The sequence below is a fragment of the Denticeps clupeoides genome, chromosome 6 (assembly GCF_900700375.1).
Source record: "Denticeps clupeoides chromosome 6, fDenClu1.1, whole genome shotgun sequence".
NCBI lineage: Eukaryota > Metazoa > Chordata > Actinopteri > Clupeiformes > Denticipitidae > Denticeps > Denticeps clupeoides.
In genome coordinates, this window is record NC_041712.1 from 5,377,722 (window position 1) to 5,403,258 (window position 25,537).

Here is a 25,537-nt window from a genome sequence, read left to right on the forward strand (position 1 = left end):
AATTTCAATGCATTTTGCTAAAGGAGCTTCGTATGCACAAGCACCGTCTGAGAGGCACATTCGTGTGTGAATGAGCACATTTCCTGTGTCAAGACAGTGAAAAGTACTTAGCAAGGGAGTAGGACGGAAAGAGGGAGAAGGAGGCGTGAACACAGACAATGTGGGACAAGGAGAGGACGATAATTAAGACTAAAATATTTGAAAGGAGGGAAAGAGAGACAGTAAAGATGTGGAGATAAAGATCTTGCTTTTTAGTAACTGCTTATTTTCCGCCCCGATGCATTTTCCACCCCAGTCCCTGTTCATTTAAAACATCAAGGCCATGTCAAGGACACAACAGGCTGCTGAAAACCCTTTTACCATTCAGGATTCAGGAACCGGATCTGCTGAGATCATGGCTGAATTTTCTGGTTTGTTTAGCACTTGTGGACAGTGGACGGTGCCAACATGCCATCTGAAGGCCAGTATCTGTCATCTTCAGCATGCTACAGACAGGGCATGGAGTGAAAATTGCATGAAGCACCCGCCGACCAAAAGGAATTTGTCAGCTGGAGGGATGGCGCTAGGGCCTGTCATGGCTGGGAGTAGGTGGGTGGTGGAGAAAGATGCGCACCGTTGTCACTAATGCAGAATAAAAGGCCAGCTCCTCCACATGCTCAAGGCTCAGTCCCTTCAAATGGTTTACGGTTGTGACCTAGTTGACACGGCCAAGCCCTTCTTCTATATACGAAGGACACGATCGACTCTGAGAAGTACAAATGACGGAGGTGGAATATTTTTTGGTAAATTCAATCTGAAATTACTGGAAGGGTGGAATTACATGGGTGATGGTTAAAAGCAGAGGACACATTTTGTTTTGTGCTCCGTGTGCTGTGCTGCAGTGTGTCACAATGACAATCGCTTCACTTTCAATGAGACACTCTAATGTTTGCAAGTGAATGTTTGGGATATTTTATCATTTAAAAAATGAGACACCAAATACTGCAGGAGCTGTTACAACGTTTGTACATAAATATTTATATATTTATGTTATTAAGTTATTAAAACCATTGCTTCGATTCACACACAGCATCCACAGTACAACAGTGATAATACAGTATATGTCATTTGGGAAACGGAGTAAATTGCATCTTGGAATACAAGATACACATTTGGAAGGTCAGGTTATGACCAGCCTCAGCACTAGAAGTAGGTATTGCAGCATGACAGATAAATGTCTGTCATTTTAGCATTTTTCTCTTGCAGCATTCATCCATGTTTTGCCATATCAGTTATTTAACCAGATGGACGTTAAGAAACACCACAGTGTAACCACCATCACCACCATCGTGTATAAAGCACATGTTAAAACATCCAGGTTATGGTCAAGATGTTGTACTGTGCATTGCTTGAGATTGTCACAACCATGTTGGCATGACGCGGCAGGTGCACGGAGAGGAGGATGAAGAGGTGACAAGAAGATGAGAAAGGAAGGACGCAATTGCATGACATCACGTAACCAGAAAGGAACAGGGCAGCTTTATACATTTCACACAGGTGAAAATGATCAGGGAACATTACACATGACTAACGTGAAACCCCTTTCAGACCGGATTATACCCCCTTTTCGGACCGGATCATGACAGAGATTCGCAGCTGCACCAGCTCTTTTCAGATGGATAAAGGTCTACAATTTGTGCAAATGTCTTCATCAATACAAACCAGAGCTGCAAGCAATTTTGTTAAGATAACAAATATTTCATTCTGTTCACAACAAATCTGCATTATGTGTGTAGAGAAAGAGACTCTGTTATCCTGTTGTTCTCTGAGCATCAATACAATATTTTTTTCTCCATCTGTAGACTTTTACTTGTGGGAGAGACCAACCCCCATTTCTTCTCACACATCTCACTTTCCTGAGAGAAAAAAAGAGTATTGCCACTTTCACATTATTTGTGTGTTTTACACCTAAGTATTCTTGTGGCTTCATAATGCTGGGCCGATATTTTCAGCAGAGACTGGGCATTTTTACAAAACCGGAAAAAAAGGAACTACATAGAGGAGGAAAATTGGAAGAAAGCCTGAGCCAGTCTGCTGAACTCTGCAGCAGGACAATGGCACGTTGAAAGACATTTTCTGATTCAGTAAATGGGCTGATGTGACGCTGAGGTGTGCTCTTGGAGCACCGGGTGGAGGGCGTTGGCATCTCAATTGGGTCCAAATCACTCTCTGCTGCTTCAGTGTCAGAAGCAGAGTGATTAAGGCCCTTTTATGAGCAGGAGAGTGCCCACACTCTGTCTACCTCCTCCTTCACGTGGCACAACAGTTAATCTGGGGAGGTTCTGGGCATTTATTAAATTTCTTTTTCCACCTTTGATGCAACTTGAAAAATTATGTCTAAACTAAGGACAGTGACAGTGCTTCTAAGTTTCTTGCATCCTCATGGCTAACAAAGTGTTTTAATAGCTTTTTCAGCAATAACTCATACTTCCATGTTTTTGAGCTGTCAATCACACATAATTTACTTGCATGTTTAATGCACATTCTGTAAACAATATAAATGGGTACAAAAAATATGCACTTCATCACTTCACTGTGGGAATTGTCAAAGATGAATGTCACATCCATTTGAAAAATCCCAGACTCATTAAAGACAGCAAACTTAACTTCAAAGAACATGACACCGCCACCCAAACGCAGTCGAAAAGATCTAATGGTGACACATCCCATCCTGCTGTTCCTTTATAAAAAAGCAGGATTCCACCCATGACGCTGCACTGCAGTTCACCATGCTTCTTCACAATGTTTACAATGACGCACTCTGCCAATGAGATAATGAGAACTTTTTCCTGCTCCCGTACAGTAAAATCGGTCCCCACGGTTATATAAATACCCCGTCTCGTGCATGTGTGTCTCATGCAGTGCTCCCCTGTACAACTTGCGGCAGTTACTATCCGCCCGGGACAGTAAATGTTCTATAGCTGTCTTTTTATCCGTGCCATAGGTCAGCCCACACACCAGAAGCAAACTAAAACGCAGCTGTGTTAATTTATTTTAAAAGCTTTAAATAATTACAACTATAAAACTTGACAATCCTTGTTAATTTTCAAAGTTATAAAAGTACACAGACCACCTCAGACTTCTGATGCTGTATGCGGTGCTTCTGTAAGAGCGATTTTCATTTATGACTGTGGAAGCGTGAATGAACGAGCACACTTGCACTGATATAATGTAATAAAAGACTTCCTCAGAACAAAAGAAATATCAGAAGAACACATGATTGCCAAAGAAATCTCCATACATAATATTCCATCATTTAAAAAAAGTGGTAGTGGGGCTCAGTACCACAGTACAGCTCCTGATACCGCTGTATGGTACTGATGCGATTAATGTTGCAGATCTGGAACCAATTGCTTTATGACCAATCAGCAATATTATTCCATTTTTCATAACCCGTACCCTGGCGCACTCTGATTATCAGATGGTAGTTTATCTTTTTTTTTTCTGAGGACTTTATTTAGACAAATGGTCCCTCTTGTGCTGTTGACAGTCTTTGTAAATGCTTATTTGTTTCAGCGCGCTTTTCCATTGACCTGGTTTTTGGTGCAATATGTAGTTGCAAATTGAAAAATCAGCAACAGAAACACAAAATAGAAAAAAGTTTTTGAAATCACTTGAGCTGGACATTGTGGTGGTAATGTTGACATGACATGGGCTGTTTGATTTCTGTGGTTGTCATGAAAGAGGATCAAAAAAGCTCAGCACATCATGCCATCAGGATTTTTTTCTGTTTTAGAACCTTCAAGGTCAGTGAGAAATGTCAGAATTCACATGGAATTCTCTAAAACAATGTTTTGTCTCCATTGCAGCAGATCAAATTGCATGGTGGATTTGTGAAGGAAGGACATATGTCAAAATGTCATGACAGAATGGATGCAGACCTGAGCTATGGCCTCAGTGTGTATAGATCTGGGCACAAAGGTTTTCTGGACCTTCCTCAGAGAGGACTTTCAGTGTCTGAAACAAAACCCCAGATGTGCTCTTTGATGTACCACCGCAGTGTGCTCCGACTGGGTTCTGTATGCAGGTCAAGGCGGAAGCTTTGGTGGAAATCAACACGAAATAATGACCCCATTTTATTCTGCACTGTGACACATACCTTCCATTAAAAAATGGTGTAAAGACTCGATACTAGTCAATTCCCCCCAAAAAATATTGTTGGTAATGTGACTGATTGGTGCCTCCAAGAGTAGATGTGTCTCAATGTGGTCTTTCTAAAAAAAGATTTTTATGCAGACGAGGTCTGCAAAGCACAGCAATGCATTCATCCCAAGTGTTCAAACAACAACATGTCGTCAACAAGAAGCAATTATTCATATTCAGACCGTATGGTTCTGACTGCATAGTCAGAATGTACTAGTCGGCGTGCATGAGAATCCAGAGTGCCTGTACAGAGAGAGCTAAGGTTAAACCAGCCAGGGTCTGTCTGTGCATATTACACACAGTGGCCTCTTGTCTAAAAGTGTTCAGTAAGACCTCCAGCTCTCTTGTCATAGCAAAGCGCTCAGCTGAAGAGCAGAGATCAGAGCCGCCAAATGACAGCATGCACAGTTGAAACTGCACATTGGCATCAATACAGCCATAACCTGTCCAGCAAATGATTTTAATCTGGCCTGCAACCTGGTTCAGAGAGACAGAAAAACAACTCAGAAAAATTACTCATACCAACCAAGGTTATACCCACAATGTTTAAACGTGAGTTGTCTGGTGCCCAGGGTCAATGTTAATGGCACAACATGGATTATTTCAGTTTTTTGGTTTTTTTTTTTATATCTCATATTAGCAGTTTTTTTTTTTCATGTGACACTTTCATTTGAACCAATCTGTGGCCCTCTGCTTACTTAATCTAAGTAAGCATGGAGAAGAAAAATCAATGCATTCCAAACAGTTCTGCTGCTGTCTGAACTCTGACCCCAACCCAGTGCAAGACCACTGCAGAGCACCAACACAAGCAGAGCACATCCAGCAGAAATCCAGGACGAGCGCCTCGTAGCACAGATCTTGAGGTGATTAATCACCATGGCGGTAATCATGCCCCACGGCACACCCTTAATTAAAAGCAAAGTTCTCCTTTCATTATTCCAGTTGAGTTGAACAATGATAACGTCCTCCCCACCACCACAACCAGCCCCCTCCGACGACTTAAACACCAGCTCCCACACCTCACGAACGCACACAAATATAAACAGGCTCTCATGGATTTCCTGTCAAGTAACAGAATAAAAGCCGCTCCCGCGCCAAGGTCTCTGCGCTAATTTATCAGCAAGCTGAGCCCATAACTGAGCTGGACTCTGTCTGGAGAATGAGATTTCAGCCCTCTGCTAAGAAGAATGAGGGCCAAACAAGAGAGTCTGGCCACTCCAATCCCCACCTTCCCATCATCAAAGAGCCTTTCCTTTACAAAAATGGCCAATGGTTACACGTCCGCTGCATTACTGCGAACTGGCTGTGCCATTTCAATGATATGGTCCCCAAATGTGATTCCACATGACACCATGGTCTCTTGGTAACGGTAATGATAAGTGACATGACTAATGGCTGTAATGTGCAGCAGAGGTCTTAGCTTAATCCTTTAAAATGTTAATTTATAAAGCGGCTTGGCTCCCAGTTGCTATCGCATGGCGCGTCACCTGGTTATGAGAATGTACTGTCCTTTCGGCTAGGTAATAATTAGAGGAATTCAAACACGTGGAGCATGATTTATCTTCCTTAACTAAGCAAAGAGACCTCTCTAAATCCAGCCGAGCTCCCCAGACAAATGAAGAGGCCTTAAGCACCACAGGGGGATGATCGCTGTGCTGCGTTTTCTCAAATTAGTCGCCGTCCTGACAGCTATCGGAGCCAAGTACTCTCTTAATCCCAACTCGGCTGTTTTACATGAGATATACTGCTGCCACTGCATCTTCTACCACTGCTCAACTCACCTCATCTACTACCAGTTATGGTAGTGATGGTCACAGCACAGCACACTGTGGCACAACGAAATGTGTCCTCTGCTTTTAACCACCACCCTTGGTGAGCAGTGGGCAGCCATGACAGGCGCCACTGCATCTTCTACCACTGCTCAACTCACCTCAACTACTACCAGTTATGGTAGTGATGGTCACAGCACAGCACACTGTGGCACAACGAAATGTGTCCTCTGCTTTTAACCACCACCCTTGGTGAGCAGTGGGCAGCCATGACAGGCGCCCGGGGAGCAGTGTGTGGGGACGTTGCTTTGCTCAGTGGCACCTCAGTGGCACCTTGGCAGCTCGGGATTCTGATTATAGGTCCACAACCTTACCCGCTATGCCACCACTGCCCGTCTGGGGAGAGTTCATTATAAATACAGAGATGTTCCACGTGGCACTAAAATAAGCCAGCGTTACATCCACAAAAAAAAAAAAGAAATTATTTCCTCTTACCTTTCTGTGCATCACCTGTAAGAGACGGAAAAAGAGGAAGAGGTTATTTCACTTCACATTCACGTTAGAAGATTCACACAATAAGGTATATTTTCATTAGCGCATTACACGGACACATCAACCTTGCTAACCGGGGATCTCATTATTAAAGCTGCCTGCTTTACTCTGAATCGGGTCCACGCCTGAACAATGAGCTCTGAAACGGCCTTTGCAATTTTGGAAAGTGCACTGAATTAATGAGGTCAACTCTTGTCACAATGGAATTTAATTACAGCAAATTTAAGGCTTCATTCACTAGCTATCAAAAAAGGGAAGAAAATGCTATAAAACTCTAGACTAAAGGCAGGTGATTTAAGGCACAGATTATTAACTAAATTCGACTCTGAATTATGGAAGAGCAAAACTAGAGCTCTCAAAATGACAACGTTTTCTTCAGAGCAAAATAACAAATGTTATTTTCATTCTTTGATGTTTTTTTTAAAGAACAATTCATTTGAATTGGTTTATTCTGTAGATTACAGCAGATTACAATAATCAGGGGCTGACAGACACAAAAACAGTGGTGCCCATGTTCTGCCATGTTGGAAACACTGACCTTGCATAAATTCACAATTTAACATGACATGTTAAAAAATAACATGACATAAATATGTCATAATCTGAAGAGAACAACAGCTCTTTCAAAAGATATCTTAGGATATGTTGTGATAATTATTAATTTAAACTGTATATCATCAGACCAACAATACCATGGCATGAACCCCTAACCCAGGAATCGTATTCACTTTTTGCATAAAAATATAATGGCACACTATAAAATTAAATGAATTAAATTAAGGCCTTATCTGGTATAAATTGTGGTTCTTAAAACCATCAAGGTTCTATCGGCATATAAAATGACAAGCTTCTGCTGCCATGGTGACGAAAGCATGCTGTTAGCAGGAACTACAGCTGCATCATAGATGGACACAGATGGAAATCTAAAACTTTTTAAGAGCCAAGCAAACACGATTGCCCAGAATTTATTCAAAACCACCCATTCCAACAATGTCACCTTGAAATGACTGTGCTTTTATTTTGACACTTCAGTTCGAGAGCAGGCGTCTGTTAAGCAGAAATTGTTCCGTTTGTGCAGGTCTCAAGCTCGTATCATAAATTAGCTCTTCCAGCTGGATGAAGAACTGCGCTACTCTGCAAACCCATGTGACGGGAGAGGCTTGTTGCGGAGACTGTCAACTTTCGGAGCCTTTTGTTTTCCAACCTTCATTGTTTGCTATAGTCTGAGAACAGAAACTAAGAAAAAAGGAAAGGCAAAAAAAAAAAAAAAACAGCAGCACGTTTTATTGCTCACTTGAGTGTTCGTTGTTATATTTAGACTTTAGGGAGGTAAATACCACTCAAAAATCACTGTAATGCAGTGCTTCCCATAATGAGCCTTCCCAAGCAAATTTATTACCCCAACACAGCTCCCAATCCGGGTCTCACCACACAACATCAGGCTCTCCCTGCTGCCCATGCATCACCAGTCACGCTAAATTGGCCTGCTGATCTTGCATCGCGGTCCAGGCTTGTGCCGGCTAATTTTGCCTTGTTCCTACAGCACTGATAGCATCTGACTGTGATGAACTCATGCAAATTCCAGCTCCCCGAACTGCACACACCACAACAAAGCTAATGATTCTTCAGGGCACACCAAGTGTTTAAAGCTTTTGACAACACCCACTCGGTTCTCTTTGAAAAGCTACGCTCTGCCGACGGACCGAGGTAAAAAGGCGGAGATGCCAGCGTTCAGCTCGGCCCACTGCAGGTTTTCTGGCTCCTCAATCGTCTCAAAGGATACTGAGTTTGTCTGAACAGCGAATTAGTGACACCAGGTGTCATGGAGCACCTCTGGAGATGCAAAAGCAAGTCACGGACATCATTGGCATGGCTGAAGAGAAGATATGACTCTTATTGCTTGAGACAACCCAGACACGGTCGATGCACACGAGGGAGAGTGACCTGAACAAAAAAGATCTTTGAACCAGAAGGACACTGCTTTGGAAGAAAGCAGTAGGTGTCAGGCACATGACAGTTTGACAGCCTCTCATATCACAAAATAAGTATCATCGTGTCCTATATATTGACAAATAAATAGAATAGCCACATTTTTCATTAAATTTTTTCAATTATATCACAATTACATGCACTATATGCAAAAACTGGCAAACAAAGTTTGATCATTAATAATTATCAAGGTCAAATTTATTGTGATATTGGTTTAAGGTCATAAGGGCTTATGCATAGATGTCTAGCTATTAATGATGAACAAAAACTGCACTGGCAGAAAGTGAACAGTGACAGAAAGGTACAAGTTCTACTATTATGTTCTGAATTGTGTACGGTACAGGCAGTACTGTTAGCTCTAATCAATACAGTGCAGAGGTCGAGTTCAGCAAGTACCACAGCGCGTAGCACTGTGATGGGGCCTTCAGCAGGGTTACCGCCTCGGGGACGAAGCGCTTCCTGCACCAGATGGTGTGGAAGTGAAGGCTCCTGTAACCTGCAAGAGGTTTCCAGCTCTCACACATATGGATTCCAATACTTTCAGCATCAATCTGATGCACTTGCAAGAAATCGCACATAATCGCATGCCCTTTCTACACTGTGCTCTAGTTCCACCATGCTGTTTGGGACAGTGCTGTTTAGCCAAAAGCCATTTTTCTTCTCAAGAGACATTTACAAGAAATGTTTAGTAGCTATGCTAAGATGTGTGTGGGCTTAGCTAGTGTGCAAATAGTCTTTGTTTACAATTCAGTGTAATGCTACATGATTCATATAAATCTTTATTGTATTATATTTCATTTGAACCTCAAACCACATTCTTGCTGTGCAGTTTGGAGATAGCTGTAAGGGCAGGTATACACATTCTAGCATATGTACAGAGGACACATTTAAAGTGACTAGGTACTTTTTAAATGTGACTTTAGGGCATTTGAATGGGCTTTGTGATGGGCCTGTGGGTAAAAATGGTCTATGAACATGCTTGTGCAGGTCTGGATGCTTCTATACCAACTGCCCAACAGGATGGGAATAGAATAGCCAGGGTGGGATCAGATAAGATCCAGTGCTGTCTGTAAAAAAAGAGAACACAAATGTGTCCTCTGCATTGAACCCCTCACCCTTAGTGAGCAGTGAGGCAGCCATGATTGTGTGGGGACAGTACTTTGCTCACACACTTCAGTAGCACCTTAGTGGTTTGGGATTTGAACCTGCAACCTTCCGATTATGAGTCTGCTTCCTTACCAAATACTGGTTGTTTGTTAACGTGACAATTTTTTGGATTTTTCATGTCTTGGTTGAGATGTAGGTTAGCAAGATGAAAATGTCAACTTTAAAATGTACACTGTTCAAAGTAAAAAGATCCTAGATCTGAATTAAATATTCTTATTAAATACTTTGTCCTTTGCATAGTTGAATGTGCTAATTATTTATTGAAAACCACATTTATCAACCCATGGAGGTCTGGATTTGGAAGTGGAAAAACACACTACTCTGAGCCAATTTTGATGTAATGTCCTTAAAACAAGTCAAAATGATTCTCAGTAGTGTGTGTGGTCTCCACGTGCATGTATGACCTCCCTACAATGCCTGGACATGCTCCTGATAAGGTGGCAGGTGATTTCCTGAGGGATCTCCTCCCAGACCTGGACTAAAGTATATGCCTACTCCTGGACAGTTTGTGGTACAACGTGGTGTTGGTGGATGGAGCAAGACATGATGTCCCAGATGTGCTCAGTTGGATTCTGGTCTGGGGAATGGGCGGCCAGTCCATAGCATCATGCCTTCGAGCTGCTGACACACTCCAGCCACATTGGGTCTAGCATTGTCTTGCATTAGGAGGATCCCAGGGCCAACCGCACCAACACACAAGGGGTCTGAGGATCTCATCTCGGCACCTAATGGCAGTCAGGCTACCTCTGGTGAGAACATGCGGCCCCCCAAAGAAATGTCACCCCACACCATTACTGACCAACTGCCAAACTGGTCATGCTGGAGGATGTTGCAGGCAGCAGAAGGTTCCCCTCGGGGTTCTGACTCTGTCACGTCTGTCACATGTACTCACTAGAGTGAAAGCACCACCAGCATTCAAAAATGACCAAAACATCAGCCAGAAGGCATAGGAACTGAGAAGTGGTCTGTGGTCACCACCAGCCGAACCACGCCTTTATTGGGGACGTCTTGCTAATTGCCTATAATTTCCACCTGTTGTCTATTCCGTTTGCACAAGAGCATGTGACATTGCTTGTCACTCACTGTTGCTTCCTTAGTGGACAGTTTGATTTCACAGAATCGTAATTGACTTGGAGTCACATTGCGTTGTTTAAAAATTCCTGTTATTTTTTGATCGGTGTAGTTCACGTGGAACAATGTATCACAATCACGTGGAACAATGTATCATGGTTTGATGAGGACAGTTTGTCCCCAAATCGAAAACCTAATCCAAAGAATACCCTATTCACATTAAAACATGATAAAGGCAGCATCATTCTTTATGGATGCTTTTCAGGTGAAACAGTGTAGATTGACTCATTAATATGCACCATGGCAAAAAATTATCATGGTTAAAAAATGCATGAAGCAAAAAAAAAAAAAAGGTTTAAACTGGAACAAGTCAATGTGACAACAGGGTGTGCTAAAATATTTAGAGAAAATGGGCCATGGTCTTTTTGCATAACCTTAGGTGTTCTGAAACACATTAATATACAGTGCACTCTACAATTATTGACACCTCTAATGATGTGCAAAAATCCTAAAAAAATATTATAATATCAAAATGAACCAAGAAGAAAAAACCAACATTTATATTAAATTCAATCCTTCCAAGGTAGGCTTGGGTTCTCGTCCTTTTTGCCACAGTTCCAATTGTTTTTAACCTTTTTAATTACTGTCCTAACTCTTAAAGTTAAAGTGAGTAACTACCTTCATGTAACCATTTCATAACTTGAAGGATCAACACACATCCGCCTTACTTGAATGGCATGTTCTCTTGTATTTTTCCAAAAATGTCCAAGAGAAGTGATCTAAAGTGCTGTACCAAATAGGTACAAAACAAATAAAACTAGAAACCATAAAATCTACAAAACAATAAAATACAAATACAGAATCACAGATTGCACGGGTTCTAATCGCCTGAGGCTGCCGCATGTTCAGTGTTGGTGATTAGAAGCCTTCAAATGTCAGATTTTTTGCAGCATTGAGTGTCGTAGATTTGGATGTTACTGCCTGCATGAGGCATGTTTAGTTTTTGTGGTGTTCTCTTTTCTGGCCACCGTGCCATTGTCTCTTTTTGTTTATTAAAATATCACACTTCTGTAAAATGTTGAGCATTTGTGACTCATCCCATGACATTATATATATATATATGGAAATATTTTTATTATACTTTTGCCTAAACTAGAAATAATGTTAAACACAGTTTTAGGAGGAATTACTCTAGAAATTCTCCACATATATTCACTTATATTCAGAAATATGAAACAAAGCAATAATAATAGAAATAAACTCTTTCTTTAACTCTGATAAATGAGCTATTAGGTTGCCAATAGCCTTACCTAATCTCAAGAACCAGGTGAATTATTGAGCAGAACATAAAAGTGGTAAATATAGACAACTGTTACCATGGTTGCAGTACCGTAGCAGTAAATTATCCTACAGCGAGATCAAAGACCATTGATTATTTCCAGTCTGATGCTTCCGTACATGAAGACTTCATGTTATTTGATACCACTTAGGCCTGTACTGTAAATACCATGCAGTGGATTATCATACTGGATCTTTCCAGATGCAGAAGTCACTAAGTAAAAAAAAAAAAAACTGGTTCCTTTGATTTTTAGCATCAAAGCAACAGGATGAAGATTTAGAAATACAGCCAGAAATAAACAAACACTACATTAGGACATTTCTTGTGAGAAACACACTATTAACACTACATTAGAGACATGCCAGCTGTATAATGTTATACAGTGTTGTCATTTTGTGGTACAGTGGAACTTCCATGAATGGAGTACTTGTTCATTTTACTTTGCACTCGGTAAGGTACCTTTCCTCAGCTAAACCCAAATCTGCTGTCTCTGAACAGCAAATCCACCACTGAACTTGTGCCGCTATTCGGACTAGCGAGTAAGGAAGCTGACTCGTAATCAGAAGGGTACCATTCGAATTCTGAAGGTGCCACTGAGCAAGTCACCGTCCCCACACACTGCCCCCGGGCGCCTGTCATGGCTGCCCACTGCTTGCTAAGCGTGATGGTTAAATACAGATGACGCATTTCATTGTGTGCACCACATGCAGTGGTGTACTTCACAATGACAATCACTTCACTTTCACTTCAGTCTTGCAGCCCTGCCGTTCAAAACTGAGGTGCCGTTCTAATTGGCGTATTACTCATTACACCAAAAACACATCTCTGAATAATTAAGAGAGTGAGATCAACCTCTTGCACTTTGCGCTGATGGAAAGTCACCAGACTGTCATCTGTGCTTCACATTTGTTTAAAATAAGGCCCATCGACTTTCAGTCTCTCTTGCAGTCTGGACAGATATATACTATGCAAATGAGGCAAGAGTATTATCACATTTGTATAAACAATACTCCAAATATCTGAGACCATAATTTAATTGAAGGAATTAGCAAAAAAAAAAAAAAAAGACATGTAAAACACACGGATCTTTACTTGCGTCCTCAGACCTTTGTGTCCCACTGCATAACACCTCATTCTCATCACCCAACCCGCCCACCTTCTTTCTATCTCCATTCTCTAAGACAGAAATGGGACATGAACGCCATGTCCTCCCACTCTTCTCTTGAAATCTGTGTCATCTGTAGTTGCATTTGTGTCTCAAGTGTGCTTCAAATATACTCGGTTTAGAAATGAAAGACCCGGCATTAATATTGTGCGTGTGTGGGCACAATGCGTGGCATTTCCTCGGCAAGGAAACTTCGCATGCTGTTTGTCCCCCAACACTATGACTCAGCAGCCGGCATTGTAAAAGTCTGCTTTAGCTTGAGGAATATTCAATATTTTACCTCGTCTCAAGCAAACAAATCATTCCACTTTATGTGCTGCTATTGCAGCCGCCAGACATTCCGGCGAACAAAATATGACTTCTATTTCCATGGTTCCAGGACTTATGTTTACCTCGCGGTGCAGAAGCAGCTTTGACGGCCAAGGCTAAATGTTAACTTGTCATCGTGTAATTGCCGAATAGCTGTGTACAAAATACTAAAGACGAGAGCCACTAAGTCGGGGGAAGCGACAAGCGGCCGTTCGCGCTCACGCCCATCGCAGACATTCTAAAAATGTTGGGGGCGGGATGACCACTGTATTCCTGTCTCAGGAGGTCTGCTTGGACAAGGCGCAAACAAAGGACAATCTGATTGGACTGTGGCAACCTTTTTGGGAGTGAAATGCCGACTATTAAATGTCCTCTTGAAGGCTGTGGGCTCTCTTCTTTTCCGTCTCCATCGGGGGCTTCTCCCTGTTTCTCCAGGGCCAGGCATCTCTCGCTTTCTTTCAATTCGGGTTTTTCTGTAACATTGGTACTTTTTTTACATACAATATTTACATGTAACTGCAATATTACCTGTGTTAATAAACTAGAAACTGGGCATATTTCTCATTTAATGAATAAACGTTCTACTTTCTAAACACATTGCGGACCAATAATTGTGGCCTTTGTCACAAATATTGTCACACAGAGCTTTGTTTCCATGTCAGATACTGTGAACACAGTGTACAGTTTGTATTAAGGCTAAGGTTGGGCGGATGGAAAGAGTGGAATGCAGCTAAATTATCAATGGTCTAGCACTTTCTGTCATCCCATCCTTGACCCCATTTAAAACTGTAATTACACTTTTCTCCACAACAGAGTCATTAAATCAGGCAGCAACTGATCCTTCACATGCAACATGCAGCGGTAATGGGGTTATGGATCTGTTTAATGGGAAAAGTGGTAACTGTGACAGATCAACAGGCATGTTTTATGACACTTTTTTTAGACTTTTGACTCCTCCAGCATTAAATTAAACCAGTTCAGTCTGCATCTACAGAGCTGCTTTAGGTTTATTCAAATAAAACCAAGTGTGACTAACAAATGGATACATGTTATAGGCATGGCGGCTGTTAAAACTACAGATAGCTAGGTATTTATATTTAATAGAGAACAAACTTAATATTTTTGCACCATGCACACGAACATGCTTCTAGACAAAAGTGGGTGTTCTGTCAGCCAATCAAATTACAGGCTGCTTCTCTGCATGTGCTGTCACAGAAAGTTCCTGTTATGTCCAATAATATGAAATCAAATCAAAGATGTTGGCTGTCATAGAACGCTTTGATCGCTCCCCCTTGCTGTTTGATTGGCTGTGTTGAACAATGACGGACAGGAAAGCAAAAGTGAAAAGGGTGAAAAAGAAAAAAGTAACTCTATCTGGAGATTATGCAGCAATTTAGTATTAGGTTTGATTTTACATTTTTTTAGATGTATTTTGCTGAGGTCTAAAACATATTACATTATACATTATATGACCAAAAATATCTACACATGAAAGTATTGCTGCAATAAAATATTAATTCAAATGTAGTTATTTAACGGATCACTCAAGTTTTTTCATTGTTTGCTACTAATAAAAACTATTTTTAATGTATTGGCGTGAAGTGACATTTGTGAACAGTAATGTACCACACATCAAAGTATTCCTTTCTTAATGAAGCAGACTTATCTGTTAATTTAATCTAATTTCAGAGAGACACAATGGTGCTAAGTTGTATTAACCTGTGGCTATGGGTCAGCCGATTGACGGGCGACTTTCACTCACAATGAATGATTCAGCTTTTGATTTCAGCCCATTGTCTGTTTTTATTTTAATTTCAGTTCTAACTAATTGTACCTTCCAAGCCAAGGTCACACGTTCTGCCTAATCAAACAGCACAGTGACCTTCGCGACGATCTGATGCGCTTGTCGAGTATAATGATGAAGATACAGGCTCCTTATGAATTTATTTAGAAAGCGCTAACCATCAATTATCCAATTATGCCTCCCTCATGATCTCAGGTGGTCATGTAAACACCATCAATTATAAAGATTGACAGGTCCCTTAAACTAGCTGCATTCCATAACACACAGGTGGAATTTTGCTGCTGTCTGCAAACAGCCATTCAAAGAAAGCAGATCTCAAAAATCTATGTTGATTTAAATGATTTAAAGACTAAAATCAGAGGCAAACTTATAAAATATAAACATTAAATCATGCAAAAATTAAAGAAAATCTTACTTAAAAGAAAGGAAAAAAAAAATTTAATCGCAAACCTAAATCTGCTTTGTTATGTTTCTGTTGCCAGTAAACATGTCAGTACCAAAAATGACCTTAATAATGACACTAAATGTCTGTCGTTTCTAATCCATTGAATGATTTAGCTTACGACTGCCTAGTTTTCTGAGACAATATCAATATAATGTTCCACAGTACACAGCTGGACAGATGTTGACACCACAGAAGAAGAAAAAACGACATGCCTACTTAAACCATACTTAACATACTTAAACCCCATTTATACTTCAATGCCACAAATGCTATGGGACTTTTGGATGGCATCATAAATCTGATACAGTTGGCTCAAGGTGATACTTGTGATCTGGCCAGGAAAACGACATAGTTTGCTACCCTGCATTCTAGAGAGTGGGAATTGTGTGAATTTGTGACGTTGTGGTCTTCTGGTTCATAGGTGAGTGTCTTACCCACTGGACTACAATCAGAAGGTCATATTATTTGGTTGGAAAGCTAATTTCCCCTCCAAAATCAAAGATAGATGGCAAACAATATATGAGTAGTAGGTTTTACCTTTCAAAGATTTTGGACTTCTGCTGCACTTTCAAATGAGGACGTTCGACAAGCATGTAAAATTTGTCACATAATTTCATCAAATTTCATTCCAACACCGCAGGAACAGCACCTTGAATCATAATGTACCACTTGATGATATCCATTGTGTAGTCGGGCCCCTCGGGAGGACCCTGCGAAATGGCACCTGTACGTCTGCCGACTTTTAACACGCACCTGATTCCTGGAGGCAAAAATAATGCCGTGAGAAACTGCTGTCATTTTGAGTTTCAGCTCAGCGTGCATAAGCCCAAAGTCTGACTGAGTGAGTTGTATTTTTTAATAATTTCCAGCTATAAAAAATTTAAAAAAAGTCAGCGTGTACAACCGCGCCGCAATTTCCCTCCACTGTCCTCAAGAAGCCCTCATTTGTTTTTTGGAGACGGTAACGTTCCCCAGTGCACCTGGCACTTTGGCTCATAATGGGTGATTTGCAAAAAAAACATTCACACCCTTTTGTTAGGCTAAAACACAGTCTCAGCCATTCAACCAATTGCTTTTACAACTAATGTACTTTGGCAATTCAGTGCAATTGCTGTGAGGTAATGATGCACCCTGCCACAGTGTAATTGTGCCCAAAAATGCTTTTATTTAAATTAAATTGACACAATGATTGTATTTTGACAAACACCCCTTTCATGAGCCACCTACAACCTCCCCAAGCTACTGGTCTATCGCTATCAGTACATCAAACGACAACATCTGACCCCCCCAGCCATTCCTCATCTTCGGGTGCAAGTGCAAGACTCCCTGTTCAGGAGGAGCTACCACACTGCCTGACTGGTATACAAAAATAGCTTTAATTTTTGGAACGTGTTCTTGCATGTTGTTCCCGATTCACAGCTCTTCCTGACACCTGGTTAGGGGCAAAATTATTATGAAAACCAAAACTACAACAGACCCTCATTTTCTTAAATGGCAGGGCTATGGACATTGTTTTTTATAGTGTGCAAGTGACAGCTGAACCTGGCCATGTCTGGGACAAGGACACTTTTATAATGTGTTTCTTAACAGGCTGCGGTGTCATCCAGTGCAGGACTTCTATGTCTATGACCTTTCAAACTCCACTGAGGACTGAGCCATCCATTCAGAGAATGTTTCAAGGATGCAAGCAAGAATGCATGTATTCAGAATTCCCACAATCCTATGTGTATATTTAAGACGTGCAACCTTTACTGATCTACCTCTGTGCGCAAAAAGACTGTGAAGGACTTGACCTGGAATCACATGTTACATCACGGAAGCATCCAGAGCACCATTAAGAAGCTCAGAAACATCTTGTCCAACAGGATGGAAGCCACAGGTACTACATTGAGTATACTACTTACTACTTAAATGTACAGATTTTAGGGTTAAACAAAGACCTCTTGATTCTACCTCGCTTTTTAAAACATTCTAAGCAATGAAAGCTCTTTGTTCTGTCGGATATGGAGTTCAATATAGCGCAATATACTTTTTCTCTCAATAAATTCTTCTGTCTTGGTGGTCCCAATGACAGTAAAAAAAAAAATGAAATTTACTTTAGAGTGCTGTTGTTTATTTCCCTTCCGATGCTTTTATTGCCTACATGTCTGGGAATAAGGAAGTGGTATTTTATTCCATGTATGAGCACTATGCTTTATTTATTTGGGATGACAATTACAATTTAATTTAAAATGGACTATAACCCCCCTTCATTCCTGCTGCATATGGAAGGGCGTGCCTGACTGACTCGACATGGTGGCTTCTGTTTTCACTCCTAATCTCCTCTCCTTGGTTCCACACAAAAAAGGGAAAACTTCAAAGGATCCACCTATAGTGCTCCCTAATCTCCCCTCAGAGTGGTGGCACGATGCTCCATGTGAGACTTCTAAAGTTCACCGGGAGTGACGCTCGCGGGCATGCCACAGTCATGACTACTGAGCCACCAAATCAAACAAACAGGCCAAAGAACACCCCAAACATACATTTTTAATGCCCTGAGTAAACACTGGAACAAAATGATCCAGACGTGAGAAATGTGTCAATAATATTGTCCAAATATTCAGAAATGAAACATACAGAGAATGCTTCCAGTATTCAGTTTATTTAGAAGTGATCACTGGCCACAGATACTGTGGCCAAAAAAATTTCTGTCCCGACATCCTTCACAGTGTCTGGTTCATATATTTACATTATTAGTATAATTGTTCAGACTCATACTTGATACTGGCTAAAAACTAAATTAATTCATTATATGGTTTAATCCTGAGTTCATCTACTCTGCTATAATGATATTATCACATTACACTGATTTCATATTTTTAGATGTGATTGTCATTATGATACACAGCAGCACAACACACGATGCACAAAGTGAAATTTGTCCTCTGCATTTAACCCATCACCCTTAGTGAGCAGTGGGCAGCCATGACAGGCGCCCGGGGAGCTGTGTGTGGGGACGGTGCTTTGCTCAGTGGCACCTCAGTGGCACCTTGGATGATCGGGATTCGAACCGGTTAAGAAATAACTTGGTTTCTCTGTGCCTACATATTATTCGGTTAGTACAGTTTGGGACTATTACGTTATTAGACTTTTTAACTTATTTATTCAATCTTAATAACATACACAGCATTAACTATGTGTTTAAGTAGCAGGGTAACTACCTCAACATGTTAAAGAATCATTGCAGCCATTACATTTAATGGTGGTTTTTATATACAGTCAACCTCTTGCCCATTCATAAGGGATGCTCACGCTGTGATTCTGCACTGTGATTCACATCAAAGCACGATCACACACTGCTTTAAACATATTTTTCTATGCTATGCTTGGCTACAATTTAATCCAATTTTCACATTTACATGCACAGAACTAAAGCTTAAGTAGCCTGTGGTAAAAAACTAATGACCTTAATCATGTAGGCTATTTATGTATAACTATATATAGTATATAGTTATTTTTTGTGCTCTGGGCAATTCCTAGGAATTCTGGGTCCATAAAAGAATGCTGCTTTAGACTCCCTTTAGCCCATATCCTATTAAAAGCCTTTTTCTATGTCCAAAACAGAACAATTATTTCAAAAATTATATTGGTTATATTAGTTTTTGATAAGATGACGCCATCAAGTGCAGTCACACTCATTAACGTCACACAGAGCAATATAGCAGAATGTAGGTTGACATCTTGTCACACTCCCCTCCTCCTGTCTGAGCTCCAGTTTCCTGGAACTTTGGTTTCCCCCAGCCTTTCCTGACTTCCCTGACTGCTTTCACCATTTTTTACTTGCATTCAGGATTACATTTGGTGTCCAAATTGTGCAATTCAATACTTCAATGCTGCATCAACTCAAACATTCTTACAGTGAGAAATCGATTAAAATCCCAGGATGCACATTTCAGATTTGCTACTCAGTAAACATTACAGTAAACATTAAACAGTAAAAATTACTTGTGTTCCAGATTGAAATATGGATAGGCATAACATAAAATAATACTAATAATACTAAAAATGCCTAAAATCTTTAAAACAAAAAACCTGTTTCACAGTTCATTTATAAAATGTGTAATTTTTAAGTTGAAGTACAATTCGTGTTTATACTAATTACAGCATTATGTTATATGGTCGGTGTGTCCGTCTCCACTGTTTGGCCATTGTAAGTATGGAATTATGGATAAATTCATACAGAGCACAGAATGGATTTGCCGCTGTGTAACGTACACTTTAAGAAGAGTTTGTTCAGTTAATTAAATCACATTGGGTCCTACCCACATCTTTTCCAAGATCATGTACTTTGATTAAAAGTGGTCCGTGTGGAGATTATGACATAGAACAGTTTTAGTAATTCGTACTGGTAAGGTTAACTGTGGATAGGTTTTCATTCATTCAAAGCGGCTAACCAAAAACAGCGAGACATTAGCCTAAAGTCTAAAGCTCTTATCTTTCTTGTGAAGTCATTGTCATTGTGATACACAGCACAGCACACAACGAAATGTGTCCTCTGCTTTAACCCATCACCCTTGGTGAGCAGTGGGCAGCCAGTGTGTGGGGACGGTGTTTTGCTCAGTGGCACCTCAGTGGCACCTTGGCGGATCGGGACTCCAATCTTTTGATTACGAGGCCGTTTCCTTCACCGCTAGGCCACCACTGCCCCTTATTAGCAGGTGTCCAATAGCCGGTGGGATAATCCACTCCACAGATGAGGGTGGCTAGCACCTCAGAGTGTGTTAAAATCCCCTGTCACATCTCATCATGGATTAGCTCTTATTTACCTTCCCCTCACTCAATATAGACTGTTTAGTACATGGTAATCATGAGTGTCAGGGATCCTGGCTTGTTTTGACCGAAAACATAATTTTTTTGTATTTTTGTTCTGAGGAATCTCCCCAAATCAAAAGAAAACTGATGAAAAGCATTGTCTGAAATGTGGTAATGTCTTCAGAAAATAATTTCTTTATCAATAAGATGAAATAAATAAGCTTCATGATGAAAAAAAACAAACAAACAATAGGACAACTTTTGCACAACACTAAATCAGTGATGCACAAGATTCACCTCAGTGTAGCCTGAGGTCCAGTATTTTTCACTGTATAAGATCAATGTGTTCTACGGTAAGCGCATCATGTAAATTATATTTCATTTTATACTTAAATCTTATACAATGCATGGAGTTGGTCAGCAGTGCACTTCCCCACGCTCTCTTGCCGGGAAGCTTTCAGGTTCGTAGCACGGGCAACGAATGATGGAGATCCAGGAGTGTATTTATCTTCATTCAGCTCCAGAGTTAAAATGCTGACAGGGTACACCACGTCTTCACAGCAACAATGCTCGTCTTCAGTTAAATCAACTGTGGCGTGACACATATGACAGGGCTCGTTCCTCCACCAAATCTGATTGTGTCATATGACATGTCAACCATCAATTTTCCTGCCAATTAGAGTTGAGCTGGCTAAAGTGCAATATCAGGATCTTAGAGGCACTTAAAGTGTCTCTCAGATCACACAGGTAGAAGAATACAGCAGATCAAACACAGCAGAAAGGTCAAGACAGCTTGACTTCATTTGGTACCATGCATTACATTTTCCACTCATTTTCAGCATTCAAACTCTTCTTTCCATAGATAGTCATTTTGAAGCATCATGTATATGTGGTTTTAGGAGAACATAACATAATGTTTACATATTTTTAAAAATAATTATGGCCCACATTAAAAGGAAGGGAAGCATTATGCACATCACTTCCTGAATTCCTAAATGATTTATTTTTCCTGGTACAGAGTGCCCATTTATTATTCTGAATAAACAGCTAAAAAGATAAATTATATCAGCCTCTTTTTTAATCTTTTTTACTAAAAGAAAACCTGAAATGCAAAAAACAATATTACAACATAATATTTTCATCAGAGGTCCATCATCTCTTCTGGCTGGTTTTAACTTGACCCATTCCCTTCTTGTGACATCTAGGGCCCATGGGGCTGTCACAGCAGGTGACCATACACCTGATTATGGAGTCCATGAAACCTGAGAAGAAGGACCCAGACGTTGCGGCCACATTGACCTGTCCCTGCCCTACGTGTAGTCCTCAGTTCCTGGCAATTGCCACGCGCCTCCGGGTTAGTTTCTGTTCCTTTCGTGTTTTGCTTTGTCCCTTTTGGCGCTTGGGCCTTTTATAAATAAAAGCCCCTTTGTCTGTAATTTGCCTTGTTTCTACGCCTCCTTTGCCCGTGAACCCGAGGTCGTGACACCTCTGTTTCAATAGATTCTGGCTTTATTTCTACAGAACTTAATTTTTCAATGTTACAGTCAAACGTTACGATTAAAAATTTTACAATTATGATATATATTATTTAGCCTGTTAAGTTGTATACATTTTGCCAATCAAACAAGGAAACCACTGTTTATTTCTAATAATTCTTTAATCATAATTTTAGCAAATTCCATTTTAGCAAATCAGCCCCACATGGACACGTTCTAACTGCATCTTTTTATTCATATGCCAACCTATGCCCCTTGAGATATTATGATGCACTAATATATTCAAATTGTACTGTTAATTAATGGATGTGCTTAAAATATTAATTCCTTAAGAAAATTACCTTGAAATGTGAAGCCGTTTCTGATGCTTTAAATGATTAGACCCGTTTCAGTGACCTTTCTTTTGTTATCTTAGACAATAACATCACACCCATCAAAAGCAAAGGTGTATTTGTCATGAGATTATCACTGGATTACGGTGCATTAACATAACGCTTTTGTTCCCCCTGTCCCAGTGAGCGTATCACCTTCATATTAACCACATGTCCCTGCTGCAAGCTAATCTTATGTTCTGTATAACTGGTGAACGATATATAGAGGGTCTTGTTTATGGTTATTGTCATCAGCCTCCTTCTCAGTAATATTTTTCATTGGTCATTCACACCCATGTGTAAACTGTGTAAACTGCATCTTCATTGAAATCTTCGGTTAAGAAGCATGTAATTCTGAAATGTAACTTGATTACATTACCAAAGCAACAGTGTGTGTGCGCAAAACTGTAGGCAGGTTTGAAAAAGTTTTTAGAAACTAAGAATACTTGAGAATAAACGATTAAAAAATGTTTTAAGTGTAATGCATATATATAATTGTGATCATTGTCCTTCTTCTGACTACATTTCAGGTCAATCGAATGCCTACCTGATGATACAGCATGAGGCATAGGTATCTGTTTGTATCTGTATTCTGTAATTCTGACCAAATCCCCATTTACTGAAATGCAAGATTGCTTTGCTGTTGCTTGCAGACACTTGTTATTGTACGATGTCTTAAACAGAGCTTTATGCCAGTTCCTTTGAAATCTTGCTGATGCAGTATAACCACCTTGTGTCTTGTTGCTTGGTCCAGTGTTGTTATGGTGTATGACATGTGTGATGAAACCCACAATTTGGTGGTAGAGTTTGTCTGAGACATTAAGCCTAGACAGACGTTTCAGTTTCAGTCAATTAAGGTGTTTCAACATTTTTTGTAAAATTGATGCTTATTAGCACCTGCTTATCTTAACTGGTTGATCCTAGACCTGAATGTAATCCCTGCCTTTGTGCAAGAGTTCCTATAAGGAATGAAGCTGGTTTAAAGGCAAAGGGTAAAAACACCAAATTTGATTTGATTGAGATTTTTATTTTGTTTGCTCACTCTTCATTTGTAAGTTTTTAAAAAATAAATATATATTTATATTATTGAGTATTGGAAAAAAATGAAGGTTTTTCAAAATAGCTTCCATTAAAAATAATCAAAGAAATAACTGTTCCATGACTTGCAGTCACGTTTTATACTAATCAACAAAAAAAAATCCAGTAATGTCAGCTAATTAAACTTTGGTATTATTTCTTTCAACTTAAAGCAAACTTGGCTTTTTTTCCCAGTCCTTCTCCAGGAGGGACCCCCTGCCAGCAAGATTTCATTCCAACCCATGCCTGCTTATAACTGACCTTATTCATTATTAATTCATTATGAAAAACGTTATTAAGGTTGGCTGGAGAGCGAACATTTTAGCAGGGGCTCATCCTAGGTCCCCTTGGGAAACACCGCTAAGAGAAAACTGTGATTTATCTTTAATGAAATAACTCACAATGCTACCTTTCACTCGCACCTTGTCTCGTCATCCCCTTATCCGGATTCCCTCATCCGGGTTGTGTTTACATCCTCACTCTGTCCGAAACATTACATACTGAACATAACTGGCCTACAGTCAGACTCATCCACCTATTTAGTGAACTACACAGTCCCATCTACCATATCCCATCACACAGGCCTATCAGGGTCCCATGTGAACAACGTTTCTGTGGAATTTCATTCCAGCCATCAAGACTAATTTCTGTTCAAATTTGCCTTTTTGCGCCTGCTTCTTCCCACACATCATGACATAACATACCTCCTTTTGTTAATTTGACATCTCTGTTTAACCCCTAGGCCAAATGATACATGTTCACATGTAATGCATAAAAAAAGAGCAATTAGCTGAAATGTTCGGGGAAAATGAACACGCTTCCCCGGCAGCTGCAAGCTGTCAGCGGTGCACAAAGGCAGCGTCTTGAAGGCAGCGGTTTGGCATTTCGCTTTTGGAGTGATGGCGAAATCTGAAGGTCAACTCCAGATGACCCTGGGACCTTCCGCCTGGTGTACAACCTTCCTTTGGTTTTAAATGTCCTGATTCAAAGTTATGCTACATTCTCTCTGTTCTCGTTTTCTTCTTTCTTCTTTTTTTTTTTTTTTTTTGGGGGGGGGGATTTAAGATGATCTGGGGGACAGTCTGTGCCTTAGAAGGTTTTTTTTTTTTAGATCCTTCTTCCATCTCTGACTCTTTACCCCAAATTTGCTTTCTGTCCCTTGTTCAAGACACCCTTCCATTTTAGAAGTGCACTAACCATGGGACCTCCCAGAAACAAACACATTTACGCTGTTATTATCTTAATACAATTTCAGTTGTTTCCTAATGACTGCCACTTTACCCCAACAGGGTTTCCTCATTATTGCATTTTTTTTTATTTATCTTTCTTAAATATTATGAGGCTGGGCTACAACACACATATCACCGTTCTAATAGAAATGTATACCATTTAATCTCTAAGAAGATAACTAAAGGCACAGTCGCTACATCCATCCTCTCAGGTTGCTTTAAACACAACCCTCCCTTGGTGTCTAAACACAAGTTTCAAGGAAGAAAGTCAACCTTGAAATGACCTTGAATCCAAACAGTTTTTTACCGCCAGAATGCGCTGTCGGTTAAATGTAAAAATTGAAGCCATTCTTTCTGACTGAGATGTTCGTGAGCAGTGCAGTTTTAAACATTTCTTATTTCTGCTTTGGGTCTGATATGCTCTTACAGCATGAGTGGCGCAGGGAGGGGATGAAGCTGTCCTCTGGTGCTGCCATGTAATTGTTGATCTCGACTTTAATTATCATCTCTGCATCTAAGCCTTTTTTTTCTCAGAGGTCATTAGACAAGTGAAAGCCAAACAAATCGAATGACATTAGACGGGTAATCACAAACACCAACAATTCCATGTGGGACGTTTCGTTCGCACCATCACACACAATGCCCAGCTTTCTCGGGTGGACATGGATGTGTTGCTAAATATCGTGTCCATCATTTCAAGGCCTTCCAAACTAAATTAGTTGTTTAAATATGAAAAGAATTGGAATAAAATGCCAACCTCCCACAATGCTACTGGGTAGAG

General features: G+C 40.3%; 1 protein-coding gene across 9 annotated transcripts in view; it reads right to left on the bottom strand.

Annotated features, from left to right (window-relative positions):
• Window positions 1–25,537, bottom strand: part of nrxn2a (neurexin 2a) — a 295,247-nt gene that overhangs the window by 186,410 nt on the left and 83,300 nt on the right. For 8 of the 9 annotated variants that reach the window (XM_028982296.1, XM_028982295.1, XM_028982300.1 and 5 more), the window contains one exon: window positions 6,447–6,461. The exons of the other annotated variant lie outside the window; for it this stretch is intronic. In XM_028982296.1, the coding sequence (XP_028838129.1) occupies window positions 6,447–6,461 (15 nt within the window). The remainder of the gene's footprint in view (window positions 1–6,446; window positions 6,462–25,537) is intronic. 9 annotated transcript variants of the gene reach the window in all.